The sequence below is a fragment of the Triticum aestivum genome, chromosome 2D, assembly GCF_018294505.1.
Source record: "Triticum aestivum cultivar Chinese Spring chromosome 2D, IWGSC CS RefSeq v2.1, whole genome shotgun sequence".
In the NCBI taxonomy this organism is placed as follows: Eukaryota; Viridiplantae; Streptophyta; class Magnoliopsida; order Poales; family Poaceae; genus Triticum; species Triticum aestivum.
Window position 1 is genome coordinate 138773609 of NC_057799.1, and position 24915 is coordinate 138798523.

Genomic DNA, 24915 nt, shown 5'->3' on the forward strand with positions numbered 1-24915 from the left:
CTATGAACAACCTCCGGTTACCACCAAAACAACTCAACTATACTTATATCGTCACCAAACGTTGAGTGTGTAGACACTGTGGGTTCGAGAAATATGCAGACATGACCGAGAGACCTCTACGATCAATAATCAATAGCGGGACCTGGATGCCCATATTGGTTCCTACATATTCTACGAAGATCTTTATCAGTCGAACCTCGATATCAAGGATTCAGCTAATCTCGTATGTAATTTCCTTTGTCTATCGGTATGTTACTTGCCCAAGATTCGATCGTCGGTATCACCATACCTAGTTCAATTTCGTCACCGCCAAGTCTCTTTACGCGTTTCGTAATACAAGATCCTGTGGCTAACCCATTAGTCACATTGCTTGCAAGCTCATTGTGATGTTGTATTACCGAGAGGGCGCAGAGATACCTCTCCGTCATACGGAGTGACAAATCCCAGTCTTGATCCATGCCAACTCAACAGACACCCTCGGAGATACCTGTAGAGCACCTTTATAGTCACCCAGTTACGTTGCAACGTTTGGTACACACAAGGTATTCCTCCGGTGTCAGTGAGTTGCATGATCTCATGGTCATAGGAACATATACTTGACATGCAGAAAATGATAGCAATAAACTCGATGCGATCATATGCTACGTTCATAGTTTGGGTCTTGTCCATCACGTCATTCTCTTAATGATGTGATCCCATTATCAAATGACAACTCATGTCTATGACTAGGAAACCATAGTCATCTTTGATCAACGAGCTAGTCAGGTAGAGGCTTACTAGGGACATGTTGTTGTCTATGTATCCACACGTGCATTTGAGTTTTCGGTCAATACAATTATGGCATGGATAATAAACGATTATCATGAACAAGGAAACATAATAATAACCACTTTATTATTGCGTCTAGGGCATATTTCCAACAGATGTCTCTCTCTCAAAAAATGGATATGAGAAGTGTAGTTTAGTCCTGGTTGCTCTCTCTAAGAGTGAGTGGTGGTGGATGGGTATAAATAGCCATCACCAAAAATCCAACCGTTACAAATTTTAAGCACACCTCGGTGTCATCGAAAAGAATTCCCGGTGAGACCGAGCAGTGTAAAAGATCCGAACGTATCGAATGAATCCACTCAATGAGACCGATTCACGATGACCTAAGCAGATTCCACATCTCGATAATTCCGATCGGTTCAACTCGGTAGTTCCGAAGTGAACACTGGCCACTGCACTTTGGTGAGACCGAATGTCATCTCAGTTGTACCGAGTTTCTAGGGTTTGGCTTATGGCTCTGTCTTGGCTAACTCGGTGGGTCCGGATGTGAGTGTTTCGGTGGGACCAAGTTTTACTTTAGGGTTTTGACAGATGGAGATGTGGGAAAGTGGTTGCGGGTTTTTGGAGCAATATCTTCAAGCACTTGAGCAATTGAGTCATGATCAAAACCTCACCCCTTTTAATAGTATTGGCTTTCCTATGGACTCAATGTGATCTTTGATCACCTAACCAAAAATGTAGTCTTGAAGCTTTTGCCAATGTGTTTCCTTAGCATTTTGAGGGGTCCACGATCACATGTCCTTGTCATGCCAACATTGAACTTTCCTAAAATTTATCTTCGAATAGGCATTAGTTCAATGACATATATGTTGTTATTAATTACCAAAACCACCCGGGGATTAGTTGCACTTTCACACACACACACACACACACAAATCCTAGATGGAGGGGCGACGACGGCTCACGACGGAGGGCGGCGGTGGCTCGTGCCTTCATGCCGAGGTGGTACTTGCAGGCGGACTTGTAGATGGTGTACGCGAGCTAGTACTCCGCATCCGCCTCCTCGAAGCGTGCGGCGACTCCCTCGTTGTCGGCGTCTAACGCCTCCTTCGCGGCAAATTGGGCCACCTCCACCTCGCGGAGAGCCTTCATGGATGACCAGAGGGCATCGTACAGCTCGTCGAAGCGGCGCCACCCGTGGAGAGAGCGCCGCACTGGCGCGCCTGCTCATGGTGCCACGACTCGATGGTGTGGCCGCTGGAGCTGCTGGCCTCCGCGTCGTGCCGACGCTTACTCGGCGGCGATGGGAGGCGACCACCACATCCGCGGCCACCACCTTCTCCCGACATGGCTGCGGCCGGAGCTAAAAAAATAGTGGCAGAGGGCAGGAGGAACGCGACGGAGGGGAAAAGGACATCGGCAGATCTGATGCGAGACGACAACCCTAAATTGTCCTCTTCCCGTAGATATAACGACTGGAGGGGGAGGTTTGCGGCCGCCCGTATAATATTTACGGGCCGACACAATTTTAGCGGACCTGTTTCGGCCTTGAAACGGCAGGATAATATATGGGCCGGTGGCGGATAGCGCACTTGCTTAGAGATGCTCTTCCACACCGAAAGTCCCTTTCTACACCCGAGCTCAAATGAGCTCGGGATGAGCAGTAATTCGAAATCCATTAAAAAATTGTTCAAAAAATCTGATTTTTTTATGGAAAACTTTGACAGATGTTCTAAGAGCTTGCAAAATTTCATCACAAAATCATATTTATGGAAGTCGTGGCAAAAAATAAAATAAAACCAGTGCTCCAAAATGCTTTAGAAAGTAACATTTTCAGAGTATCGATTTTTAGCCACAGATTCCACAAATGTGACTTTATGATGAAACTTTACACGCTCTTATAACATTTGTCAAAGTTTATCATAAAATATATTCAGATTTTAAAAATACTCCCGCCGTTCCTTTATATAAGGTGTATTTGTTTTTTAAAAGTCAAACGAGTGCAAGGTTGACCAAGTTTCTAGAAAAATATATCAATATTCACAATATGAAATTTATATCATTTGATCGATCATGAAAGGTAGTTTTATATTTTATCTATCAGGTATTGCAGATGTTTCTATTTTGTTCTATAATCTTGGTCAAACTTTTAAATGGTTGACTTGCACGGAAACCAAGTTTTGAGTATGATTTTACTGTTCACCCGAGCTCATTTGAGCTCGAGTGCAACAACTTCACCCTTCCACACCTCAATCTTCACTGAAAAAAATCCACAGAAAAAAAATCTTCACTGGAAAAATATATACCACTACGCACCTTATCCAGTCGCATGTCAGAGCCCCCGTCCGAGGGGCCCCAGGTGCACATATCCCTGACGTCAGGCAGGACCATGGGCCAGTTTCCACCACTGACCTGTGGGGCCTACGGTGCATTCTCCATTGGCAGGCGGTAACGAATATTATCCGACCCGGACGGCCCCGTAAATGGCGAATTTCCGACATTGCCCCTCCCCCTTCCTCTAACAAGTCGTCGCCTGGGGCCTCGTCGCTCCCCCTCGGCACAACGACCTCGACCCTCCCCCATTCCTCGCGCGGCGCGACCATGGCGAGCCGCGGCTGGCGTCGTCCGCTCGCCTCGCTGCCAGCCCTCGCCCTGGCCTTCCTTCTCCTCGCCGTCGCTGCCGCCGCGGCCGGATCCCCCGACCGGACAGCCGCCTCGCGGCCGCCGCTGGTGCTCCCGCTCACGCTCTCCTACCCCAACGCGAGCCGGGTCGCGTCGTCCAGGTCCAGGCGAGGGCTCGCCGAAGGAGGTCACCCCAGCGCCCGCATGCGCCTCCACGACGATCTCCTCACCAACGGGTCGGTACACTTCGGATTCCCCTCTCATTTCTTTCCTACCGAATTTGCTGGGTGCTCCGTTGGATCTGAGGCTCGCGGATTGTTTTCGTATTGGTTAGGTATTACACGACGCGGCTGTACATCGGGACGCCCCCGCAGGAGTTCGCGCTGATCGTCGACTCCGGGAGCACCGTCACCTACGTGCCCTGCGCCTCCTGCGAGCAGTGCGGCAACCACCAGGTGGGCCTTGATTCTTCTGCTTCTATGTTCAGCCACCACTTCGAAACTTTATGTGATGATTAGATTAATTGCGCATGGATAATTTGATACCCACACGGGCACACGTGAAACTGTAGGTGAATCATTGAAGCTAGCTAATTTAACATGTGGTTTTGCAGCTGACACAAGTTTGTAATGCTACTTTGCATGCATCATTAATTCGTTATGTAGGGATTTTAGTTCTCAGAACTCAGCAGAAATTTGTTGATAGATCAGGAAATTCAAGTTTATTTATGTCATGTGGGTAGAGTGTACGTGTACTAAGAGCACCTCCTCAACCTGCAGGTACTATTAAAACTGAGGCAGGCTAAATTATATGCTTTGTGTAAATGATCGATGACTCAAATTAACACTGTGTTTGGCATTCCTCAATGAATACCATGCTAATCTTGGTAACGACCAGCAAAATTTGGCTTTTGTTTGGTGGGCATTGTTTCAGCAAAAAGTTATTCTATTGGACTGCCAAACCTTGTGGCTTTGGTATAATTAGTCCTAAATAAGTGTTAGCTAACTTTTGGCAGGTGTTTGGCTTGACCATGCCAATGTGTTTGTAGTGCCTTTTTTTTTGGTCTTGTTACCTGTTTAGTCACTACTAACCCCGTTCTCAGTTCTAGATCTAGTATTGCTGTTTTTATAATCTGTGCTGATTATCTGAATGCAGAAGAAGATGCATGTATGCACGAAGAAAAATGCTTCCCATCCTTGTCATGTATTTTTAGTTTTTACTACATTCTATAGCCAAATCCAAGAAGATGCATATATTGCTCGTCTTGTGTAACTCGCAGTCTGAAAATTCCGTTGGTGATGTCTTTGTTAGCCAATGTAAAGGGGCATAAGTGAGATGTATAGATGTCAGCCAACATAAAGGGGAGTAAGTGGGATGTAAATAGAAACATAAACTAACCGATATGTGGCATTTGAAGTCTTGTACAGCCAATATCTTGTAGCCAAAGTAACATGTTAAAAAATAGAAACACTGGAGACAAAAAGAATTAGACTTTATGACTACTGTTGGTTAGTGGTCTGTATAGTTTCAACTTTCAAGTAACCAAATTCATAAATAAATTAGATTTGCTGAAACCATCTTGATGCAACTGACGAAATGTAATGATGGACCACGATTTATGCAATTGCCATCATTGTTGTACCATCACATTTAGTATTCTATATTGTGTTTTGCTTATTGAATCGCCAAACATTGCTGAAGACATGTGTGTAGTACTGGTGTGGAAATGATTTTGTTTTTGGCCTATTTTTATAATTCAAAATACATGAAGATGTGCGTGCTGCCATAAGCATCATGCCATATAGGAAAATATTTCATTCTACTGGTCTTGGCGATCACCACTATTTATGCTTGTAAATTCTTCTTGATTACCAGGCAGTTAACGTATGCCTATGTTTTGCTTGATGTAGGATCCAAGGTTTCAACCTGATCTCTCCAGTACATATTCACCAGTAAAATGCAATGTTGATTGCAATTGTAATAGTGATAAGAGCCAGTGCACTTATGAGAGGCAGTATGCTGAAATGAGCTCCAGCAGCGGGGTACTTGGTGAGGACATTGTGTCGTTTGGCACAGAAAGTGAACTTAAGCCACAGCGTGCTGTTTTTGGCTGTGAAAATTCTGAAACTGGAGATTTGTTCAGCCAGCATGCTGATGGCATAATGGGGTTGGGCCGTGGTCAACTTAGCATAATGGATCAGCTTGTTGATAAGGGTGTCATAGGTGATTCATTCTCTATGTGCTATGGTGGAATGGATATTGGTGGTGGTGCTATGGTACTTGGTGCAATGCCTGCCCCTCCTGACATGGTATACACACATTCAAACGCTGTCCGCAGGTAACATAAGTCGTTTTGCACTATTACATGGGAGTTTTGTTCGTTTTTCTGTGTGGGTGGGTTGCGGGTTCCTCTATTGTAAATTTGTAATAGTGATGCACCTTCTTATTAACTTGTCTCAAATGGAAACAGCCCATATTACAACATTGAGTTGAAGGAAATACATGTTGCTGGAAAGCCATTGCGGGTAGACCCAAGGATCTTTGACGGTAAACATGGGACTGTCTTGGATAGTGGGACCACATATGCATACCTCCCAGAACAAGCTTTTGTAGCTTTTAAAGATGCTGTAAGTTATGAGATGATTTGTCCTTCAGTTACTTAATAAATTTTACCATTTCATGGGATCTTTGTTCTTCTATAGGTATGTTTCCATTATGTGGAATCTACTTTCTTGCTATCTTGTTTTTGCAGCTTACCATTTTAAAAAGCGATCTTTCTATGTTTCCATTAGTTGAGGACTTGCCATCTTTTTTACTTTTACGGCTTTGCACAAAGGAGGTTAACCATCATGATGACACTAAAGCCTACTCCCTCCTTTCCGGTTTATAGGGCTTATCTCAAAATCTTAGTTTTTCCATTTTATAAGGCTCAATTTGGTTGTTCCCCATCACAATTTCAGATTCCAAGGTGCATTAAATAATTGCATGCAAGTATTAAGAGAAAATTGACCAATGCATGTACTTTATGCATGCATGCATTGCAATTAATACATTGGTAAACATAAATTTTTGGGGAAAACAAGAGCATTAATTGGGTGCTTTTGCAAATTACAAAAAGTATTCCACCACTCACCATCTACCTTGGTTCGTGACATTTTTGAATTGAGCCCTATAAACCGGAAAGGAGGGAGTAATTTGGTTGCAAGGGAAATGTATCCCAGGGATGTAATCCCACTCGAGGGGATTTCCATGGCCATCGGGGATCCTCTCGTCCCACCATGGGAAGATCACCACGTCAGTTTGGATGACAGGAGAAAGGGGAGGAGATCACGTCCAGAAAAGACCTTGGTTGGAGGAAAAGAAAGACGAACGCAGGGACATGACAGGGATTCCTCTGGCTGTTGAGATCTTGGGGGAAGGAAAAGCACGGCTGCCGACCCGTCTTTGTCGCCGGAGGGAATGGTCTTGGAGGCGTAGCACTCAGGGTAGTCGTCGGAGGAGATTGCTAGGTGCGCCTTGTGCCGTTGCCTCGCGTGCGCGAGCGCCAGTCGTGGCTTTTCTCCCCAACCTCTCTAGGCGTGGATCTCTCACCCAGGGAAAGGATGGAGATCGGGGCAGAAAATCCCCAGTGAGTGAGCGACCAAATGCCGCCGCGGTTTTCCACGGGCCGATTCGCCCCGTGGGCTCTGTGCCATGGTTTTGAGGGGGATCCCGTGCTACCAAACGAGCCCTAAATGTTTTAGTGCCTTGGGGTAATGGAAGTGTTACTCCCTACTTTGGTCTTTGGCACCATCTACTTCTGTATATCTACCACCACCAATATGTTGGTCACTGTTTCTCCTTCTATTCTCTTGATTGTTGCTTCGCAAAATTGTCCCAATTACCGTTGGAATTTAATCACTCACCCCCCCCCCCCCTCTCTGCTGGAGCTGAATCACTCCCTCTCTCTGTGTGTTGTTTCTCACAACGTACACATGTACACAGGCTGTTTTGGTGACTTGCTGCCTCACAGCCAAAGCCGTTTCTCTTATTGGTGCACTACTAGCTTACCTTACAAAGATGGCATACCTATTTATAGGCTACATGAACTGACCTTGACTAATACAGCTCAGAAGTAGCTAGCTTCCTTGCATACTAAGATATCTAGTAGTCAAACTTCCTTTACCTTTTAACCGCTCTTACTGCCATGCAGCTATGATATAGCTGGACTTGCATATGTTTAAGATAACGATAAGATTAATTCTAACAATCACTCCCTCTGGTCCTTTTTAGTCTGCATATAAGTTTTGTCCGAAGTCAAAGTATCTCTACTTTGACCAAACTTATAGGAAAGTATCAACACTCGCAATGCCAAACCAATGTTTTTAGATTCATTATGAAATGTAGTTTCATGGAGAGGACAGAAGGCGAAGGAGGTGGAGGATACCGGCTTCAAGCTGTGGTACACGGGGACGGCTGCAAACAGAAATGGCGTAGGCATCTTGATTAACAAGAGCCTCAAGTATGGAGTGGTAGACATCAAGAGACGTGGGGACCGGATTATCTTGGTCAAGCTGGTAGTTGAGGACTTGGTTCTCAATGTTATCAGTGCGTATGCCCCGCAAGTAGGCCACAATGAGAACACCAAGAGGGAGTTCTGGGAAGGCCTGGAAGACATGGTTAGGAGTGTACCGATTGGTGAGAAGCTCTACATAGGAGGAGACCTCAATGGCCACGTGGGTACATCTAACACAGGTTTTGAAGGGGCGCACGGGGGCTTTGGCTATGGCATTAGGAATCAAGAAGGAGAAGATGTCTTAAGCTTTGCTCTAGCCTACAACATGATTGTTGCTAACACCCTCTTTAGAAAGAGAGAATCACATCTGGTGACTTTTAGTAGTGGCCAACACTCTAGCCAGATTGATTTCATCCTCTCGAGAAGAGAAGATAGGCGTGCGTGCCTAGATTGTAAGGTGATACCTGGAGAGAGTGTTGTACCCCAGCATAAGCTGGTGGTTGCTGACTTCCGCTTTCGGATTCGTGTTCAGCGGGATAAGCGTGCCAAAGTCGCTAGAACAAAGTGGTGGAAGCTCAAGGGGGAGGTAGCTCAAGTGTTCAAGGAGAGGGTCATTAAGGAGGGCCCTTGGGAGGAAGGAGGGGATGCGGACAATGTGTGGACGAAGATGGCGACTTGCATTCGTAAGGTGGCCTCGGAGGAGTTTGGAGTGTCCAGGGGAAGGAGAAGCGAAGATAAGGATACCTGGTGGTGGAATGATGATGTCCAGAAGGCAATTAAAGAGAAGAAAGATTGCTTCAGACGCCTATACCTGGATAGGAGTGCAGACAACATAGAGAAGTACAAGATGGCGAAGAAGGCCGCATAGCGAGCTGTTGGTGAAGCAAGGGGTCGGGCATATGAGGACCTCTACCAACGGTTAGGCACGAAGGAAGGCGAAAGGGACATCTATAAGATGGCCAAGATCCGAGAGAGGAAGACGAGGGATATTGGCCAAGTCAAATGCATCAAGGACGGAGCAAGCCAACTCTTGGTGAAGGACGAGGAGATTAAGCATAGATGGCGGGAGTACTTCGACAAGCTGTTCAATGGGGAGAATGAGAGTTCTACCATTGAACTGGACTACTCCTTTGGTGAGACCGGCATGCGTTTTGTGCGGCGAATCCAGGAGTCTGAGGTCAAGGAGGCTTTAAAAAGGATGAAAGGAGGCAAGGCGATGGGCCCTGATTGTATCCCCATTGAGGTGTGGAAAGGTCTCGGGGACATAGCGATAGTATGGCTAACCAAGCTTTTCAACCTCATTTTTCGGGCAACAAGATGCCAGAAGAATGGAGACGGAGTATATTAGTACCAATCTTCAAGAACAAGGGGGATGTTCAGAGTTGTACTAATTACCGTGGAATTAAGCTGATGAGCCATACAATGAAGCTATGGGAGAGAGTCATTGAGCACCGCTTAAGAAGAATGACAAGCGTGACCAAAAATCAGTTTGGTTTCATGCCTGGGAGGTCGACCATGGAAGCCATTTTCTTGGTACGACAACTTATGGAGAGATATAGGGAGCAAAAGAAGGACTTGCATATGGTGTTCATTGACTTGGAGAAGGCCTATGATAAGATACCGCGGAATGTCATGTGGTGGGCCTTGGAGAAACACAAAGTCCCAGCAAAGTACATTACCCTCATCAAGGACATGTACGATAATGTTGTGACAAGTGTTCGAACAAGTGATGTCGACACTGATGACTTCCCGATTAAGATAGGACTGCATCAGGGGTCAGCTTTGAGCCCTTATCTTTTTGCATTGGTGATGGGTGAGGTCACAAGGGATATACAAGGAGATATCCCATGGTGTATGCTCTTTGCGGATGATGTGGTGCTAGTTGACGATAGTCGGACGGGGGTAAATAGGAAGTTAGAGTTATGGAGACAAACCTTGGAATCGAAAGGGTTTAGGCTTAGTAGAACTAAAACCGAGTACATGATGTGCGGTTTCAGTACTACTAGGTGTGAGGAGGAGGAGGTTAGCCTTGATGGCCAGGTGGTACCTCAGAAGGACACCTTTCGGTATTTGGGGTCAATGCTGCAGGAGGATGGGGGTATTGATGAAGATGTGAACCATCGAATCAAAGCCGGATGGATGAAGTGGCGCCAAGCTTCTGGCATTCTTTGTGACAAGAGAGTGCCACAAAAGCTAAAAGGCAAGTTCTACAGGATGGCGGTTCGACCCGCAATGTTGTATGGCACTGAGTGTTGGCCGACTAAAAGGCGACATGTTCAACAGTTAGGTGTGGCGGAGATGCGTATGTTGAGATGGATGTGTGGCCACACGAGGAAGGATTGAGTCCGGAATGATGATATACGAGATAGAGTTGGGGTAGCACCAATTGAAGAGAAGCTTGTCCAACATCGTCTGAGATGGTTTGGGCATATTCAGCGCAGGCCTCCAGAAGCTCCAGTGCATAGTGGACGGCTAAAGCGTGCGGAGAACGTCAAGAGAGGGCGGGGTAGACCGAATTTGACATGGGAGGAGTCCGTTAAGAGAGACCTGAAGGATTGGAGTATCACCAAAGAGCTAGCATTGGACAGGGGTGCGTGGAAGCTTGCTATCCATGTGCCAGAGCCATGAGTTGGTTGCGAGATCTTATGGGTTTCACCTCTAGCCTACCCCAACTTGTTTGGGACTAAAGGCTTTGTTGTTGTTGTTGTTGTTGTTGTTGTTGTATGAAATGTAGTTTCATGGAATATATATTTGGTATTGTATATGCTGATATATTTTAATATATATTTGGTCAAACTTTGTATAGTTTGACTTAACACAAATCTAATACGCGGACTAAAAAGGACCGGAGGGAGTACAATGAACACATGTGCAGTTGTGCAGTTGTGCACCTTGTGTTTTCATCTTGTTTCTTACCTCATGCAAGCAGTTTTCTAGTTTTGGTCCTACGTTAACAGTTTCAGAAACAAATAACTGTTTGTTCTACTCTTGGTAAAACATGATGTAATGATTATATTCTTAATCAATAGGTGACAAGCAAGGTCCATCCCCTCAAGAAAATCCGTGGACCTGACCCAAATTACAAGGACATCTGCTTTGCAGGTGCTGGAAGGTGACTTCTGGATGATCATAACAATTATTTATTTTCGTTAGCAATTCTTCTGATGTTCTCAGCAACATTCATATGGAGCTGTAATATGCATCACTTTACTTCCAGGAACGTCTCCCAGTTATCAGAGGTATTTCCAAAGGTTGACATGGTATTTGGAAATGGACAGAAGCTCTCACTTTCACCTGAAAATTATTTATTCCGGGTAAATCATGAAGTTATAATATTTTAATCCAATTAAGGCAGCATTTGTTTACTTTGCCTGTTGGTGCTGTCCGCTGATGCTGTGTCTCCAATTTTGAAATAAAGCACTCCAAAGTCGAAGGGGCTTATTGCCTGGGTGTGTTCCAAAATGGGAAAGATCCAACAACTCTATTAGGTGGTAAGGCACTAAACTCTAGTAGGAGTTTCAAGAACATTTGCCTTACAACCCCTCTACATTTCTTATCTGTGTCATTTGCACCCGCATGACTTATCGTGCACTTTGCTGTTGGTCCTCTTGGACAAATTACTGTGCGTAGGTTATCCATCATTTGTTTCTATTGTGTATCTTTCTGTCAGATCCCACCCATATTGCTAGTTTGCTACTGGATAGTTAAACAATGTATTTCCTATTTCCGTATTGACTTATAAAGTACACATGCTTATAGATTCATGCATTAGGATCGTAACTGGAGAACATTTTATGCCATCCATCTGTAACACTTTCTGATTTTGTCATCCTGGGCATGAAAATGATTAGTAGTGTATGCTGAATAATAAAAGGCATGTAGACAGGTACTATAACCAGCTTATGCACTTATGTGTGATGAGGATTTGATTTGAAACTTGGGGAATTGTATTAGATGATTATTTTGATGCCATCCATATGTGACACTATCTAAGCGCTGCTATGCATACGACACTTCTCCATCCGATTTTGGTACGATAGATCAAATTGCTGTTTGATTCCCATCATATCCCTGATCAGTGCTGTTCAAAGTTAGTGCTGTAACTAAGAGCGTGTTTGGTTGGCTTCCATGCTACTGTATGCCTGGCCTGGATAGGTCCCTGAAGTCTGCCTGGTGGTTGTTTTGTTCGTGTCCACAAAGAGAAACTGCATGCCTGGCCTGGCTGATCCAGGGATATGATTAGCCTGGTCAAGTTTAAAAATAAATAAGGAGAGCATGATGTTTAGCCCAGGCAGCGAGCTTAGCCTGGCCCAGGCGTCCAGTTCCCCGCGCCTGGACGAGCCGCAACAAGCCTGGCCAATAATTAACATTTTTTATTCCCAGGCTAACACAACAGCAGGTCACGTAGCATTCAAACAAGCCACTGCCAGGCTAGCCTGGACAGGTAAAAACACGTCACCTTACCAGGCGGAAGCCAGGCATCGAAAATTTTCAGGCACCTGCCCCAGGGTTCCAACCAAACTAGCCCTAAATCAGACATCACCTGTTGTACACACAGACAGAGTACTTCCATTCTGGTCTTTTCTTCTTTGACATAAAAATAATTAGTAGTATATGCTGAATAATGAAATGATTAACTAAATGACACATGTATTCTAACTACTTATGCACTTGTGTGCGATGAAAATTTGATTCGAGAATTAAATGATTAACTTGGGAAACTGTGGATGACAATGGGTTTAGAATTAGAATAAAACGAAGAACCTATCGAACAAATAGAGGAAAGGGCGGTAAGGGGAAAAAGTAAAGTCTAAGTGACATATAGCACGAAAAGGAAATCCAATTTCGGTAAGACTTGATCTGAATCGTTACAATCTGACCTGCTTTTTTATGCTAGCTTTTCTTGGCATCACTTCTTCAGTCCATTCAGTAGTCTACTCATGCAAGCTGAAATTTGTATCAAAATATCTGGTGATCATAAAAACTCCTTTTGTGAATAATAAGGCAAACCAGCCCTGTTTCCTCAAAGAAAGGGAACATGCGATTCTTCTTAACTTGTTATGCTCACAAGGAAACCAGAAACTAGCTAGAACAGTGTCACTTCCAGATTTCAGCGAACTTGGAGCCATGGGTTTATGGAGTGAACATGCAGAAGTTGAGCCTACGGGTGAATCTTCCTGCAATGGTCGTCGGTGGTTGAAACTGACACAAAATATGGGACAAATATCTCTAATGACAGGAATAATAGCTGTTATAATAGAACTTAGCTGCTATATGTTCTCATGTTAGTCACCATTTTCTTCTACAGTGAGTGATATGCATCTTGATTCACTCATAAGTGAAAGTGCATCCATTTTTTAGACATCTTTGTTTGTTTGGATCATTAGAAACATGATAACATACTTCGTTTTCGTTCACTTGGAAACCTGCCCTTATGAATAGCTAACACAATGTTCTCTGGCAGGAATCGTTGTTCGTAATACCCTTGTAACCTATGACCGCCACAATGAAAAGATTGGATTTTGGAAAACTAACTGTTCAGAGTTGTGGGAGAGACTCCAGAGTGGTGGGGCTCCTTCACCAGCACCTTCAAGTGATCCAGGTTCACAAGCAGATTTATCGCCTGCTCCTGCTCCAAGTGGTTTGCCAGGTTTGTGCCTTCTTACTCTGTTTATTTTGCATGTCTTATTCGATGAATGATAAACGTATATTAGTTGTTTGTCGACTCATAGGTGGTAATTTGGGAGTATCATTTTTTTGCTTGCATGGTTGGGAAGCTATTTGATGCTTTTAAGTCCCAAATTTTATAGGGCTTTATATTTTGTGATAAATGAGGCAGTTGCTCAACCTGCCTCTCTAAAGGTTTTCTCTATCCACAATTTATTTGATATTGTATGTACACATGATTTATCATATCTGTGATTTCTTTGCTTGCAGAATATGATGTTGGTCTCATCGCTGTTTATATGTCGATAAATGTTACGTATCCAAACCTGAAACCTCACCTACATGAGTTGGCTGAGCTGTTGGCTAAAGAGCTGGAGATAGATTCCAGTCAGGTAAGGATAAAATATAGTGTGACAATGCTATGATCATGCTAGTTATGTTTGCAGAATGCTTCCTTTTTGAAGGAGTAAGAACAACTGTTCTTGGAATTTACTTGATTTTGCTCTATTTTATAGTTCTTCATGGTGATTTGGCTGAAGTTACTCTTTTATTTCTATAGGTCCGACTTATGAATGTTACTGGGCAGGGAAACTCTACTCTAATCAGATGGGATATTTTCCCAGCTGGATCTTCTAATTCTATGTCTAATGCAACAGCAATGGTATCATCCACTCTTTTGTGGACTATTTCAGTTTTCTTCTTCTTTGCAAAATGATTAATCATTTGCTTTGATATATGATAGGGTATCATTTATCGGCTGACTCAACATCATGTTCAGTTGCCTGAACATCTTGGCAGTTATCAGTTACTCGAGTGGAATGTGCAGCAACCTGTATCGAGAAGGTGAGAAAATGCATTTATGCCATTCGTACCTTGCCCGATATACATTCACATTTTCTAATTCGGCCATCCCTTAATGCAGAAGAAGTTTAGTTCATTTAGAATAAAAATAATATGTTTACCTGAAATGACCATGCAACATCTCTTTAACATGTATCGTGGCTTAAAAGGTCATAAAAAACAGAAAAAGGAAGTTACCGCCTTACCGGAACACATAATGGAAGTTAACAAGTCACAAAATAACGTTAGATAATGTTTGTAATGGCTTCAACATTTGGTACTATGTTGCAGCTATCATAACATTAATCTGTACCATTGTCATTCTTCTTTTCTTGGAAGATAAGCTCTAGTGCATAATATTGTTCTGCAATGGTGAATATGAAAAGGGATATCCAAAGTTGCTGAGGATTGCCAAATACCATTGGCACTGCTTATTTAAGGAATATCCTGTGGGGCTGTTTGCAAGAATGGTATTTGTCTGTGAAGTTCCGATATTTAAGTTAATTTGAACTAAATACCAATTTTTCACCAAGAAACCCCTCTTTCAAACAAGCCTAATGGCGATATTTTGTACTACATCTACATCCTCATTTTATGTCCTCCCGAAGAGTATCTTTTGTCTGCGTTAACATTCTATATGAAGCGATTTCCTTGAATTGTGTTTTGATGGTGCTATATGATTTACATTCTATTGTCTTACAAACATTTGACATTGCATCATAATTTGTTACAGGTCATGGTTGCAAGAACATGTTGTCTCCATACTGGTTGGAGTTTTGCTAGTTGTTTTCCTGTCTTTATCGGCCTTTTTAGGACTGTATCTCTGGAGAAAGAAATTTAGAGGTCAAGCTGCATATAGACCTGTGGGCTCAGTGGGGCCTGAACAAGAACTCCAACCGCTATAATATTGAAGCTCTTTGACTGGGCAACAAATAGGTAATTCTTTGGTAGAGATACTATTATGCGGGCTACCATATTGCGGCGGTACACATCTGCTGTTGGAGTAGCCCTTTTCCTTTGTATGTAACACAAAGCATCTAGCTTACAGAAGAAGCACATGATGACATGACTTGTTGGTTCAAAAGTTAGAGAGTTAGTTCATAAACTATCTAGCAATTCAGATCAAGAGCTCCCTCTTGAGGCTTACTGTAGAAGAAGGTTTTGTTCATGTAATGTAGATTAAATAGAATAGACCAGACACAAATCGCACTGGTGGTGCAATGTTGTAATATCTATTTGATAAGAGCCGAAGACCTTTTTTGCTTCAGTAATTTCTACGACGAAGGTTTCACGGTCCTTGGGTGTGTGGTGTTCTGCTTGAAGATACTACTACATACTAAGAGTTGTCTAGAATTGACAAATCTGTTACATTCATTTTTTTCCAGAGAGTACGCTTATGCGTACCATATCTTTATAGAAGAGAAAATGTTTACAATAGACGGCAGAACAATCGCAAGCTGATTGCTAGTGAAACACCACACCAAAGATACAAGGGCTATCTTTATAGAAGAGGAGAAAATGTTTACATTAGACGCCAGAACAATCACAAGCTGATTGCTAGGGCCAACACCACACCAAGATACAAGGGCTACCCTCTCACAAAATTAGTAGTTCTCCTATGCACCTCCATGCAGAGATTGTACTTGGCCACGATCCTTCTGACCAACACAGCCTCATGATCATGAACAGGGAGTCAAAACCTCGTTGAGGCGACAGGGCATAGGGCCCTGGCATGAATCCACCGGTCCTGATGACGATCAAGCAATATGGGTGATCCAACCATAGGAAAGAGCTCAGAGAAGCATGCCCACCATGCGTACCTGGCATAGATAGGTGGTTCGCGGTGTCTTGGTCTTGCAGGCATAGGTAGCAAGACGCCATGTTATCCTGGAGCCCATGACTTGCTCGTCGGACTTCCAGATGCAAAATTGCAGAGCAAGCCACATGAAGATCTTGTATGTCAACTTGAGCTTTCCACAACCAAGGTGCAGCAAAATTCGTGGAGCCGTGACATAGCATGCCATAGGTAGCTAGCTGAGCAAACAGGAGATTTGCTCCAGGTTTAAGAGAACACATCCTCGTGACCCGCAAAAAAAGAAAAAAAAAAGAACACATCCTCGTGGTTGGTATTTACTTCGATCTTCCACACCTTGTCCCACAGTTTGGTGTAGTGGATCAGAGCACACATGCTTAGAGCGCCACCAACATCGTCGTGGCCCAAGCGCCGATGGGGAGCCCATCGGCCACTAGTCTGCTCTTGATCTTCCTAGGCATAACTTTGATCAAAACCAGCCGGATGATCTCGCAATGACCTCCAATCCATCAATCTTTCCAAAAGAATTTTTTCGGCCATTGCCCACTTGCACCCTAGCCAGGCTGTAGAAGATGACATTGGCTTTGGGGTTCGGGATAAGTTCGAGACCATGCCATGGCTTGGATGGATCCATGCGGCGCATCCACTCCCACCGGGCACGCACGGCAAAGACGTGCCGCTCAAGGTTTCTCATTCCCAATCCACCAACGATCTTGGGCTTGCAAACTTGTGTCCAAGCGACCAAACATTTTACTCCTTGAACTTCATTAGTGCTAACTCAGAAGAAGGCTTGAAGCCACTTGTCAAGATGTTGTAGGGCTCATTTAGGGGCGTCCGAGATGAGGAGGTGATGCGTTGGCCTAGTAGTTAGGACAGAGTCAACCAACACCAACCTCCCAACCCCGGTGATTAGCCCATGTTGCCAAGGTGGAGCACATTTCATGATGGAGTCCAGCAACGGTTGCCACTCATTCTTGGTCAGCTGTCTTAAAGCCAAAAGTAGGCCAAGATACTTGCACAGAAAGGTCCCAATTGGGCAGCCCTCTCCTCATCCTCGGCGCACCCTCTGATCATGATAACCGATGACTTGTTGCAGCTGATTCTAAGCCCTAAAGCCTCCCAAAACAGATCCATGATGCGCTTGACACAACTCAGCTCCCCGTGTTGCGAGTTGAAGAAAAGCACCACGTCGTCCGAAAATTGACACACGTTGCAACTTGGTAATGTCAGGCAAAGTAGAAAGCACACCCATGTCCTCCGCACGAGCAATGAGAGGCGAGAGCATTACCAGAACAAAGAGCATGGGGAGATGCCCCCCCCCCCCGCCGAAGCCCACTAGCGTAATGGATCCTTGTCCTAGGAAAACCATTCACACACACCTTGGTCCTCGTGGTGGAGAGTAGAATAGATATCCAACTGCCAAATTGTGCCTAATCCTTTTTGCTACAAGACCTCAAACAATAAGCGAGTCGAAGGCGCATGAGATGTCAAGCTTCAAGAGGTTACCAATAATTTTTCGATTGTGAAATCATTTGGCCACCTGCCTGACCTACAGGAAGTTATCGTGCAGATTGCGTCCCTGAATAATCGCATATTGGTTAGCGCAAACAAAATCCACTAGCTGCGATCTCAATTGGTTAGCCAGTGTCTTTGCGAAGATTTTTGGCACACTGTGAACGAGTCTAATCAGGCGAAATCACCAATCTCGTTGGCATCCAGCTTCTTGGGGATCAAGGTGATCAAGGCACGATTGAGTTAGCCAAATCCCCTTCATCAACAGTATAGAGCTTGTGGAAGACAACCATGACATCGTACTTGATAATAGTCCACGCCTTTTGGAAGAAACATGCAATGAACCCATCCGACCAGGGAGCCCTGTTCGGAGGCATGTCTTTGATCGCATGCCAAATTTCTTCCGCCGTAAACATCAAATCCAACTCTTGCAGGTCCTGCCGTTCCATCTGCAAATACTCCAAGTCCAGAGTGTGGTCTCGATATTGTCCCTTACCCAAGAGCTGATCATAAGCCGCAAAGAATGCAACTTCCTCATCATGTTGCTCGGTGTAGATATGCGCATTGCAGTGCACAGTCGGGATGAAATTCTTCGTGTGACGCCCATTGACAACCAGTTAGAATAAGCCGATCTCCGTGTCTCCCTCCTTGAGCCATAGCAGTCTAGATCATTGCCAAGCAATGATTCTCTCCAAAGATGCGAGTCCCAGAACTGCGAGCTTTAGCGTGTTCCTAAGCCATCGTTCACCATCAGACAGTAGCCTCCTCCCCTGAGCAACATCAAGGCGCAAGATAATTTTGTTGGTGATAGCAATGTGCAGTTTCACATTGCCAATTTTCCGCTGCCCCCAAGCCTGGCGATACACAACCGTGTTTCTGAGCAGTCCATCCAATCGATTGAAAGGGTCATGTATCGCGGGGTCACAAGTCCAGGAAGCCTCCTTAAAGCCCTCCAATTTGCACCAAAACAACTCAAACTTGAACCTCTTCTTAGGGTTGAAAGCATTGCTGAAAGGCAACAAAAGGGGCGCGTGATCAGAGACGGAGGTGGAAAGCGCGTGTAGAAGCTCCCAGTCAATCGAAGCAAGCGCCCTATCATTCTTGTTCAGCGTGGGCTCCTCTCTATCACTGCTCCACGTGAATTGCCTCCCATGCATGTATATATCCTTGAGCTCATGCTCATCCACAAACGCCCACAAACTATCCATGGTACGACGGTCAAGGTTGACTTATTCTTCTCTGATGCCCTAGGATCATGTTGAAATCACCGATAAGCAATCAAGGGTCTGGACAAGTGACCCTCCTATTGCGAAGATCCATGAGGAATCAGGCTTTGTCAACATCCGATTGTGACCCATACAGTACTATGAGCCACCAGGTACCTCCATCTATCACCGATACCTTGCTAGTCATGAAGTTGGAATTGAATCCAGAGCTATCAATTGACAATGCAGTAGGATCCCAGGCAACCAGGATACCTCCATGGGACTCCACCGAAGGCAGGCACTGAAAATAGCCAAAGGCTCGACCAACACATCGCATCACCAAGAAGATGTCAATCGACTCCAATTTAGTCATTTTTTCTTTCACTAATAGCGGACTTGTACATGAAATGCTCAATTTGGATCACATAATCATTCCATTGGCTCAGCATGTCATACCGAGCAGGAACACCGTAGGTGCTAGTCGTCTCATGTAATCTTGATTCCCCTCATCTTTGCATGAATCTCAGTGTGGAGACACCGGCTTAGAGCAAGGTTAATAACAAATGTTGCTGCTAGCTATATGTCAATGCCATGTCACCTAAAGCCTTCATAAAAGCCAACTAGTATAATACATGGACTTTGGACTGGCTACTAGCATTTAATACTTGCATGTGAAAAGAGGCAAAGAAACAAACATGATTGGAAGAGGGAGGAGGAAGATCTGCTTTTTAGCTTTCACATGGCTGCATGCGGACTTCATTTCTCGTTTCTTGCGCTGTTGCCCATCGATAAAGTGAAGCGCCCACTGCCTTCTCTTTCCTTCTTTATCTCTTCTCCACCTGGGATTTTGGTGATGCGGGGGGGGGGGGGGGGGGGGGGGGGAGAGCTTATAGCCCGCTGACTGAGACTTATTGTACTTGCTCTTAGGGTGGCGATCTAGACACAACATTGTAGAATTTAATACAGCAACACCATTATATGCATGTTGGTGCTGATTTCACTGGTTATTTTTTGGGAACCGGCTCCTCTACCCTGCAATGGGCACGACGGGGATGCTACAGTATCCCGGTGAAAAGCCAGAAGGCACAACATGGTGAACTGTAGCATCATTTACTGTTTTGTCTTGCAGCAAAATGTATTGCTCCTAAACTGTAGCATGTGTACTATTTATGTGCTGTAACAAAGAGATCTGAGCCATTCATACTGCATCTGATGACTGATAGATGGCCAAAGACAGGATACTATAGCATCCTTGCGATCACTGCCCGTCTTCTCTAACCATGTATTGGAGAACTTTTACCTTTTGACTGTAACTCTATAGTTATGAAATAAAACTACTTTTACCCCTGCAATAAATAAATAAAATAAATTGATTTGCTATTCCTTATTTGTCTAGAGAAATTCTCTCGAGCTAGTTGATTTTGCTGAGAGTAGAGCAGTGTAGCCCCGAGCTCGAGGCGTGTACGTCGCAATGTTACCGACGAGGACTCACTAGGACATCACGGGAGGAGGGATGACATATTTATTGCAGCATCGTCGGGGAGGAGAGGCAGCGAGTTTGTAGGTTCGACCGTTCGGGATGTGGTCGGGGAGGGTAAGGTTAGAGGAATCGATGGTCGGGGACAATTGTTGTCGGGAGACGGTTAGGCTAACGTAGCTGGGCGGGTAGAGCAAAAAGGTGGCCAATGGTGAAGAAGGTGATGGCGGCGCGGAAGGAAGAAAGAGGGACACGTGGAAAATTCAACTGATTCAATGCGGTCCCAACATTTTCTGGATGACGATAGTTTGCCTGAGCTTCGCCTAACTTTTTTACTCCTTGCAAAGCAGCAGCGACATCCCGGCAAAAAAAAGAAGCAACGGTACTACATACTCGCACGTGGTAAAATAGTAGTAAGGTGTCATAACTTTTTAGGGGAAAAAAAAAGAAGGTTCCTATACTCCAACAGGTTTTATTTTCATTTTGCCTTCAGTGGAGAATCAACTTGCCCACCTTGAACTTAATTCACATGCAGGCTTCCCTCAACAAAAAAATTTCACATGCAGGTTGTTTGCACATAAAATGGAAAAGATAAGATAATATTTTTTTAATACGCGCGAGCATGCATATGATATATTCATAGAAGAGAATCAACTTGCAAAATGTTGGAACTAGCTCGATCAGCTTGCCGCGTGCACATTGATCGGCTTCCCGACCGTGAAACCGCCGTCCACCACTAGGTTATGGCCAGTGACATACTTGGCCTCGTCGGACGCCAGGTAGACGGCAGCCCTCGCCACGTCCTCCGGCTCCAGCACCGCCCCATGGAGCTCGCTCATGCCCCTCTCCACCATCCGCTTCAGCGCCTCGTCGCTGACGCCCGGGTGCGCCCTCGCCAGCGACCGGACCAGCAGCGGCGTCGCGATGGCGTGCGGCGAGATGGTGTTGACGCGCACGCCGTCGCGCGCCAGCTCCTCCGCCACCAGCCGCACCACGCTCGCCACCGTCGCCTTCGAGAGGCTGTAGGGGAGCGCGGCGACCCCGCCCATCATCCCGGTGGTGCTCCCCGTGCAGAGGATGCAGCCGCTGCGCCGCGGCACCATGACGCGCGCGGCGTGCTTGACGGCCGCCACCAGGGAGCGCGCGTTGGCCGCCATGACGCGGTCGAAGTCGGCGAGGTCGAGGGCGGCCAGGGGCGCCGGCGCCGAGGACCCGGAGACGCCGGCGTTGCTGTAGAGGACGTCGAGCCGGCCGTGGCGCGCCACGGCGAGGTCCACCGCCGCGGCGATCTGCGCCTCGTCGGTCACGTTGCAGTGGGTGTACTCCGCGCCCGGGCCCAGCTCGGCCGCCACGGAGCGGCCCGCGTCGTCCTGGATGTCCGCCAGGATGACCTTGGCGCCGTTCCGGATGAACTCGACGGCCGTCGCCTTGCCGATGCCGCTGGCCGCGCCGGTGATCACGGCGACTTTGCCGGCCAGCCTCTGACAGCTGGCCGCCGTGGAGAAGTGAGTGGCCAAGCCACGCAGCGACGTCCCCGCAGCTCTGCTCTTCATTGCTCCGAGCATTGTAGCAGACGCCGTACCGAGCTTCGACCTCCCTGAGCAAAGCTGATCTCCGAGCTGTGACTCTGCTCAGAGTTCTGCTCTGAGTTATTATAGACCTTGTCGCGTCCGTGATAAATTAAATCAGGAACCACTCTCCTACGGCTGCTCATGTCGCTGTCGGCCTGGTGTGCATGTGAGGGATTCTAGAGGCAGCAGATAACGCCACCGGCGACGGCATTGCCACGTTCTCACTTCTTACCCATTGGTCCAGGTCACCGACTGTTTCTCTTTCTCCCCCCAACAGCTCATGTTTTTTCAACCGACGCGCCTTGTCTGGACGGGCAGCGTGTCCAGAGCGATCACTTCGTTCAAGTTTTGCTTTGACACGGCGGCCGACGTCGCGCACAGTTTAATAAACGAGACGGGAACAAGAGTGGTTGCTGTCTAGTGCAGGGCAGGTGGCGCTGTGGTTGCTGTCTAGTGCAGGGCAGGGTAGGAGAGTGATGTGGGCTGTTGACTAGAGAAATTTATAAGCAAGCTTACTACTCCACTTTACTAGGACTCGTATAAAATCCATAGCTGATCACGAGCTAGCTGGCTCCTGGGTGAACAGTAAACTTGTATAAAATATGATTTTTTCTTGTTGTTGCGAAAAGTCATCTCACCCATGCCGTGGTTATTTGACTTCCTCCGTCGATCTTCCAACTGGGAGGCCCCTGTTCTTGCTGTGACGGTATGGCACATATGGGAAGCCCGAAATGCTGCAAGAAAAGAAGCTATCTATCAACATCCACGTGTTTCTGTTGCGAAGGTCCGTGCTTATGTTAAGATGATACTAACGCATTTATACAAGCCAATACCTGTTAATAGACGTGAGACTCATGTTTCTAGCTCCAGTTGGTCTCCGCCGCCGGCAGGAACGGCTCAATTTTATTCTGATGCTGCTATTTTTGCTAATCTCAACAAAGCTGGTTTGGGAGTGGTGGCTCTTGATCATTGTGGAAATTGCCTTATGGCATGTTCTGAGCCTATTACTGGATCCTTCGATCCGGAGATGGCAGAAGCGCTTGCGCTCCATCGAGCGGTAACAATGGCTCGAGACAAACAATTCACGCATGTTGAAAGCTGAATAAAACTGTTTCTTATTGATGATTTGGTGCGGCATACAAGAGGGTACAAACCGACTTGGGGTAGGGGTACAAAACTGACTTGGACTAGAAGTCGTATACCATAATGACTACTCTAACATCCCCCAGCAGTATCAACGGCAGGCTCGACGACGTTGAGACTGAAACAGATATCTTGAAACGGCTTAGTAGGCAGTGCCTTGGTGAAAATGTCAGCAAACTGAGGCGTAGAGGGAACATGAAGCACCCGAACCTGACCAAGAGCAACCTTTTCACGAACAAAATGAATATCAATCTCAATATGCTTTGTGCGTCGGTGTTAAACTGGATTGCTGGTCATGTAGACTGCTGATATGTTGTCACAGTAGACAATAGTGGCCTGCTCAATAGGCTTGTGTAGCTCGGAGAGTAACTGCCGAATCCAGATTGTATCTGCAACGGCATGTGCCACAGCGCGATATTCAGCCTCGGCCGACGAACGTGAGACTGTAACCTGTCTTTTCGAAGACCAAGAAATCAAATTGTTACCAAGAAAAATACAAAAACCGGAAGTGGACCTTCGAGTGTCAGGACAACCAGCCCAGTCTGCATCAGAGTATGCGGTAAGCGAGTTTGGAGAAGAATTATTGAGGTGGAGACCATGATTGAGAGTTCCTTTTAAATACCGAAGAATGCGTTTAACATGATTATAGTGAGGAACCCGGGGATCATGCATATAGAGACATGCTTGTTGAATAGCAAAAGAGATTTCAGGACGAGTAATGGTGAGATATTGGAGAGCACCTGTTAGGCTACGATAGAGAGTAAGATCGAAAAAGGGTTCACCGGTAGCCGAAAGTTTAAAACTAGTATCGACAGGAGTGCGAGATGATTGACAGTCAAGCATACCAGCACGATTAAGAAGATCAAGAATATACTGGCGTTGGGAAAGAAAAAGGCTGGAGGAATCTCGAACAACAGCAATGCCTAAGAAATGATGAAGGAGTCCTAGGTCAGTCATAGAAAATTCAGATCTAAGAAGAGAGACAATATGATCTAAGAACTTTTAAGAGGAGGCGGTAAGAATGATATCATCTACATAGAGAAGTAAATAGGCAGTGTCAGAAGTTTGATGATACACAAAAAGAGAGGTGTCGGAGAGAGATGGAGTGAAGCCTATTGTTTGAATGAAGGAGGAGAAGCGTTGAAACCAAGCTCGTGGGGCCTGTTTAAGACCGTAGAGAGATTTCTGAAGAAGACATACATGAGTTGGAAAGGATGGATTTTCAAAACCCAGAGGTTGCTGGCAGTAGACAGTTTCTTGAAGGGAACCATGGAGGAAAGCATTTTTAACATCAAGTTGGTGAATGGGCCATGAAGAGGAGACAGCAACACTAAGAACGGTGCGAATGGTGCTAGGTTTAACAACAGGAGAGAAGGTTTCTTCGTAATCAATTCCTTGTTGCTGAGAAAAGCCACGACAAACCCACATGGCTTTATATCGTGAGAGGCTCCCATCGGAGTGGAACTTTTGGCGAAAAATCCATTTGCCAGTAACAATATTTGTATTGGGAGGACGAGGAACAAGTTGCCAGGTGTTGTTTTGAAGTAAAGCATTATATTCTTCTTGCATGGCAGCGGCCCAATTGGGATCAAGTAGAGCAATTTTGTAATTCTTTGGAAAAGAAGTGAGAGATATGGAGGTATGAAGGTTTAGGCGGTCTTGGGGTTGATGAAATCCTGATTTTGCCCTAGTACGCATGCGATGATCATTAATCGGGGCTGCTGTAGGAATAGCACGAGGGGGTAAGGTGGATACTGGTGAGTCCGGCGCAGCGGAAGAGTCGGACAAAGGAGTAGGGCTGG

General features: G+C 45.6%; 2 protein-coding genes across 2 annotated transcripts; one reads left to right on the plus strand and one right to left on the minus strand.

Moving 5' to 3' along the window:
• Positions 1-3291: 3291 nt before the first annotated feature.
• LOC123052219 (aspartic proteinase 36) lies at positions 3292-15659 on the plus strand. The gene is made up of 12 exons (XM_044475336.1): positions 3292-3626; positions 3725-3845; positions 5301-5728; positions 5861-6017; positions 10915-10997; positions 11103-11199; positions 11304-11376; positions 13350-13535; positions 13823-13944; positions 14112-14213; positions 14295-14395; positions 15126-15659. The coding sequence occupies exons 1-12, from the start codon at positions 3370-3372 to the stop codon at positions 15295-15297; spliced, it is 1899 nt and encodes a 632-aa protein (XP_044331271.1). The 5' UTR covers positions 3292-3369; the 3' UTR covers positions 15298-15659.
• Positions 15660-20855: 5196 nt separating this feature from the next.
• Positions 20856-22118, minus strand: LOC123049059 (momilactone A synthase-like). Its single transcript, XM_044472055.1, has one exon. The coding sequence runs from the start codon at positions 21962-21964 to the stop codon at positions 21080-21082; it is 885 nt and encodes a 294-aa protein (XP_044327990.1). The 5' UTR covers positions 21965-22118; the 3' UTR covers positions 20856-21079.
• Between the last annotated feature and the right edge of the window lie 2797 nt (positions 22119-24915).

Coding starts and splice junctions, on each gene's coding strand:
- LOC123052219 (XM_044475336.1), top strand. CDS start 3,370: ATGGCGAGCCGCGGCTGGCGTCGTCCGCTCGCCTCGCTGCCAGCCCTC. Junction 5,729..5,860: donor CATTCAAACGCTGTCCGCAG/GTAACATAAGTC, acceptor AAATGGAAACAG/CCCATATTACAACATTGAGT. Junction 13,945..14,111: donor TGGAGATAGATTCCAGTCAG/GTAAGGATAAAA, acceptor TTATTTCTATAG/GTCCGACTTATGAATGTTAC.
- LOC123049059 (XM_044472055.1), bottom strand. CDS start 21,964: ATGCTCGGAGCAATGAAGAGCAGAGCTGCGGGGACGTCGCTGCGTGGC.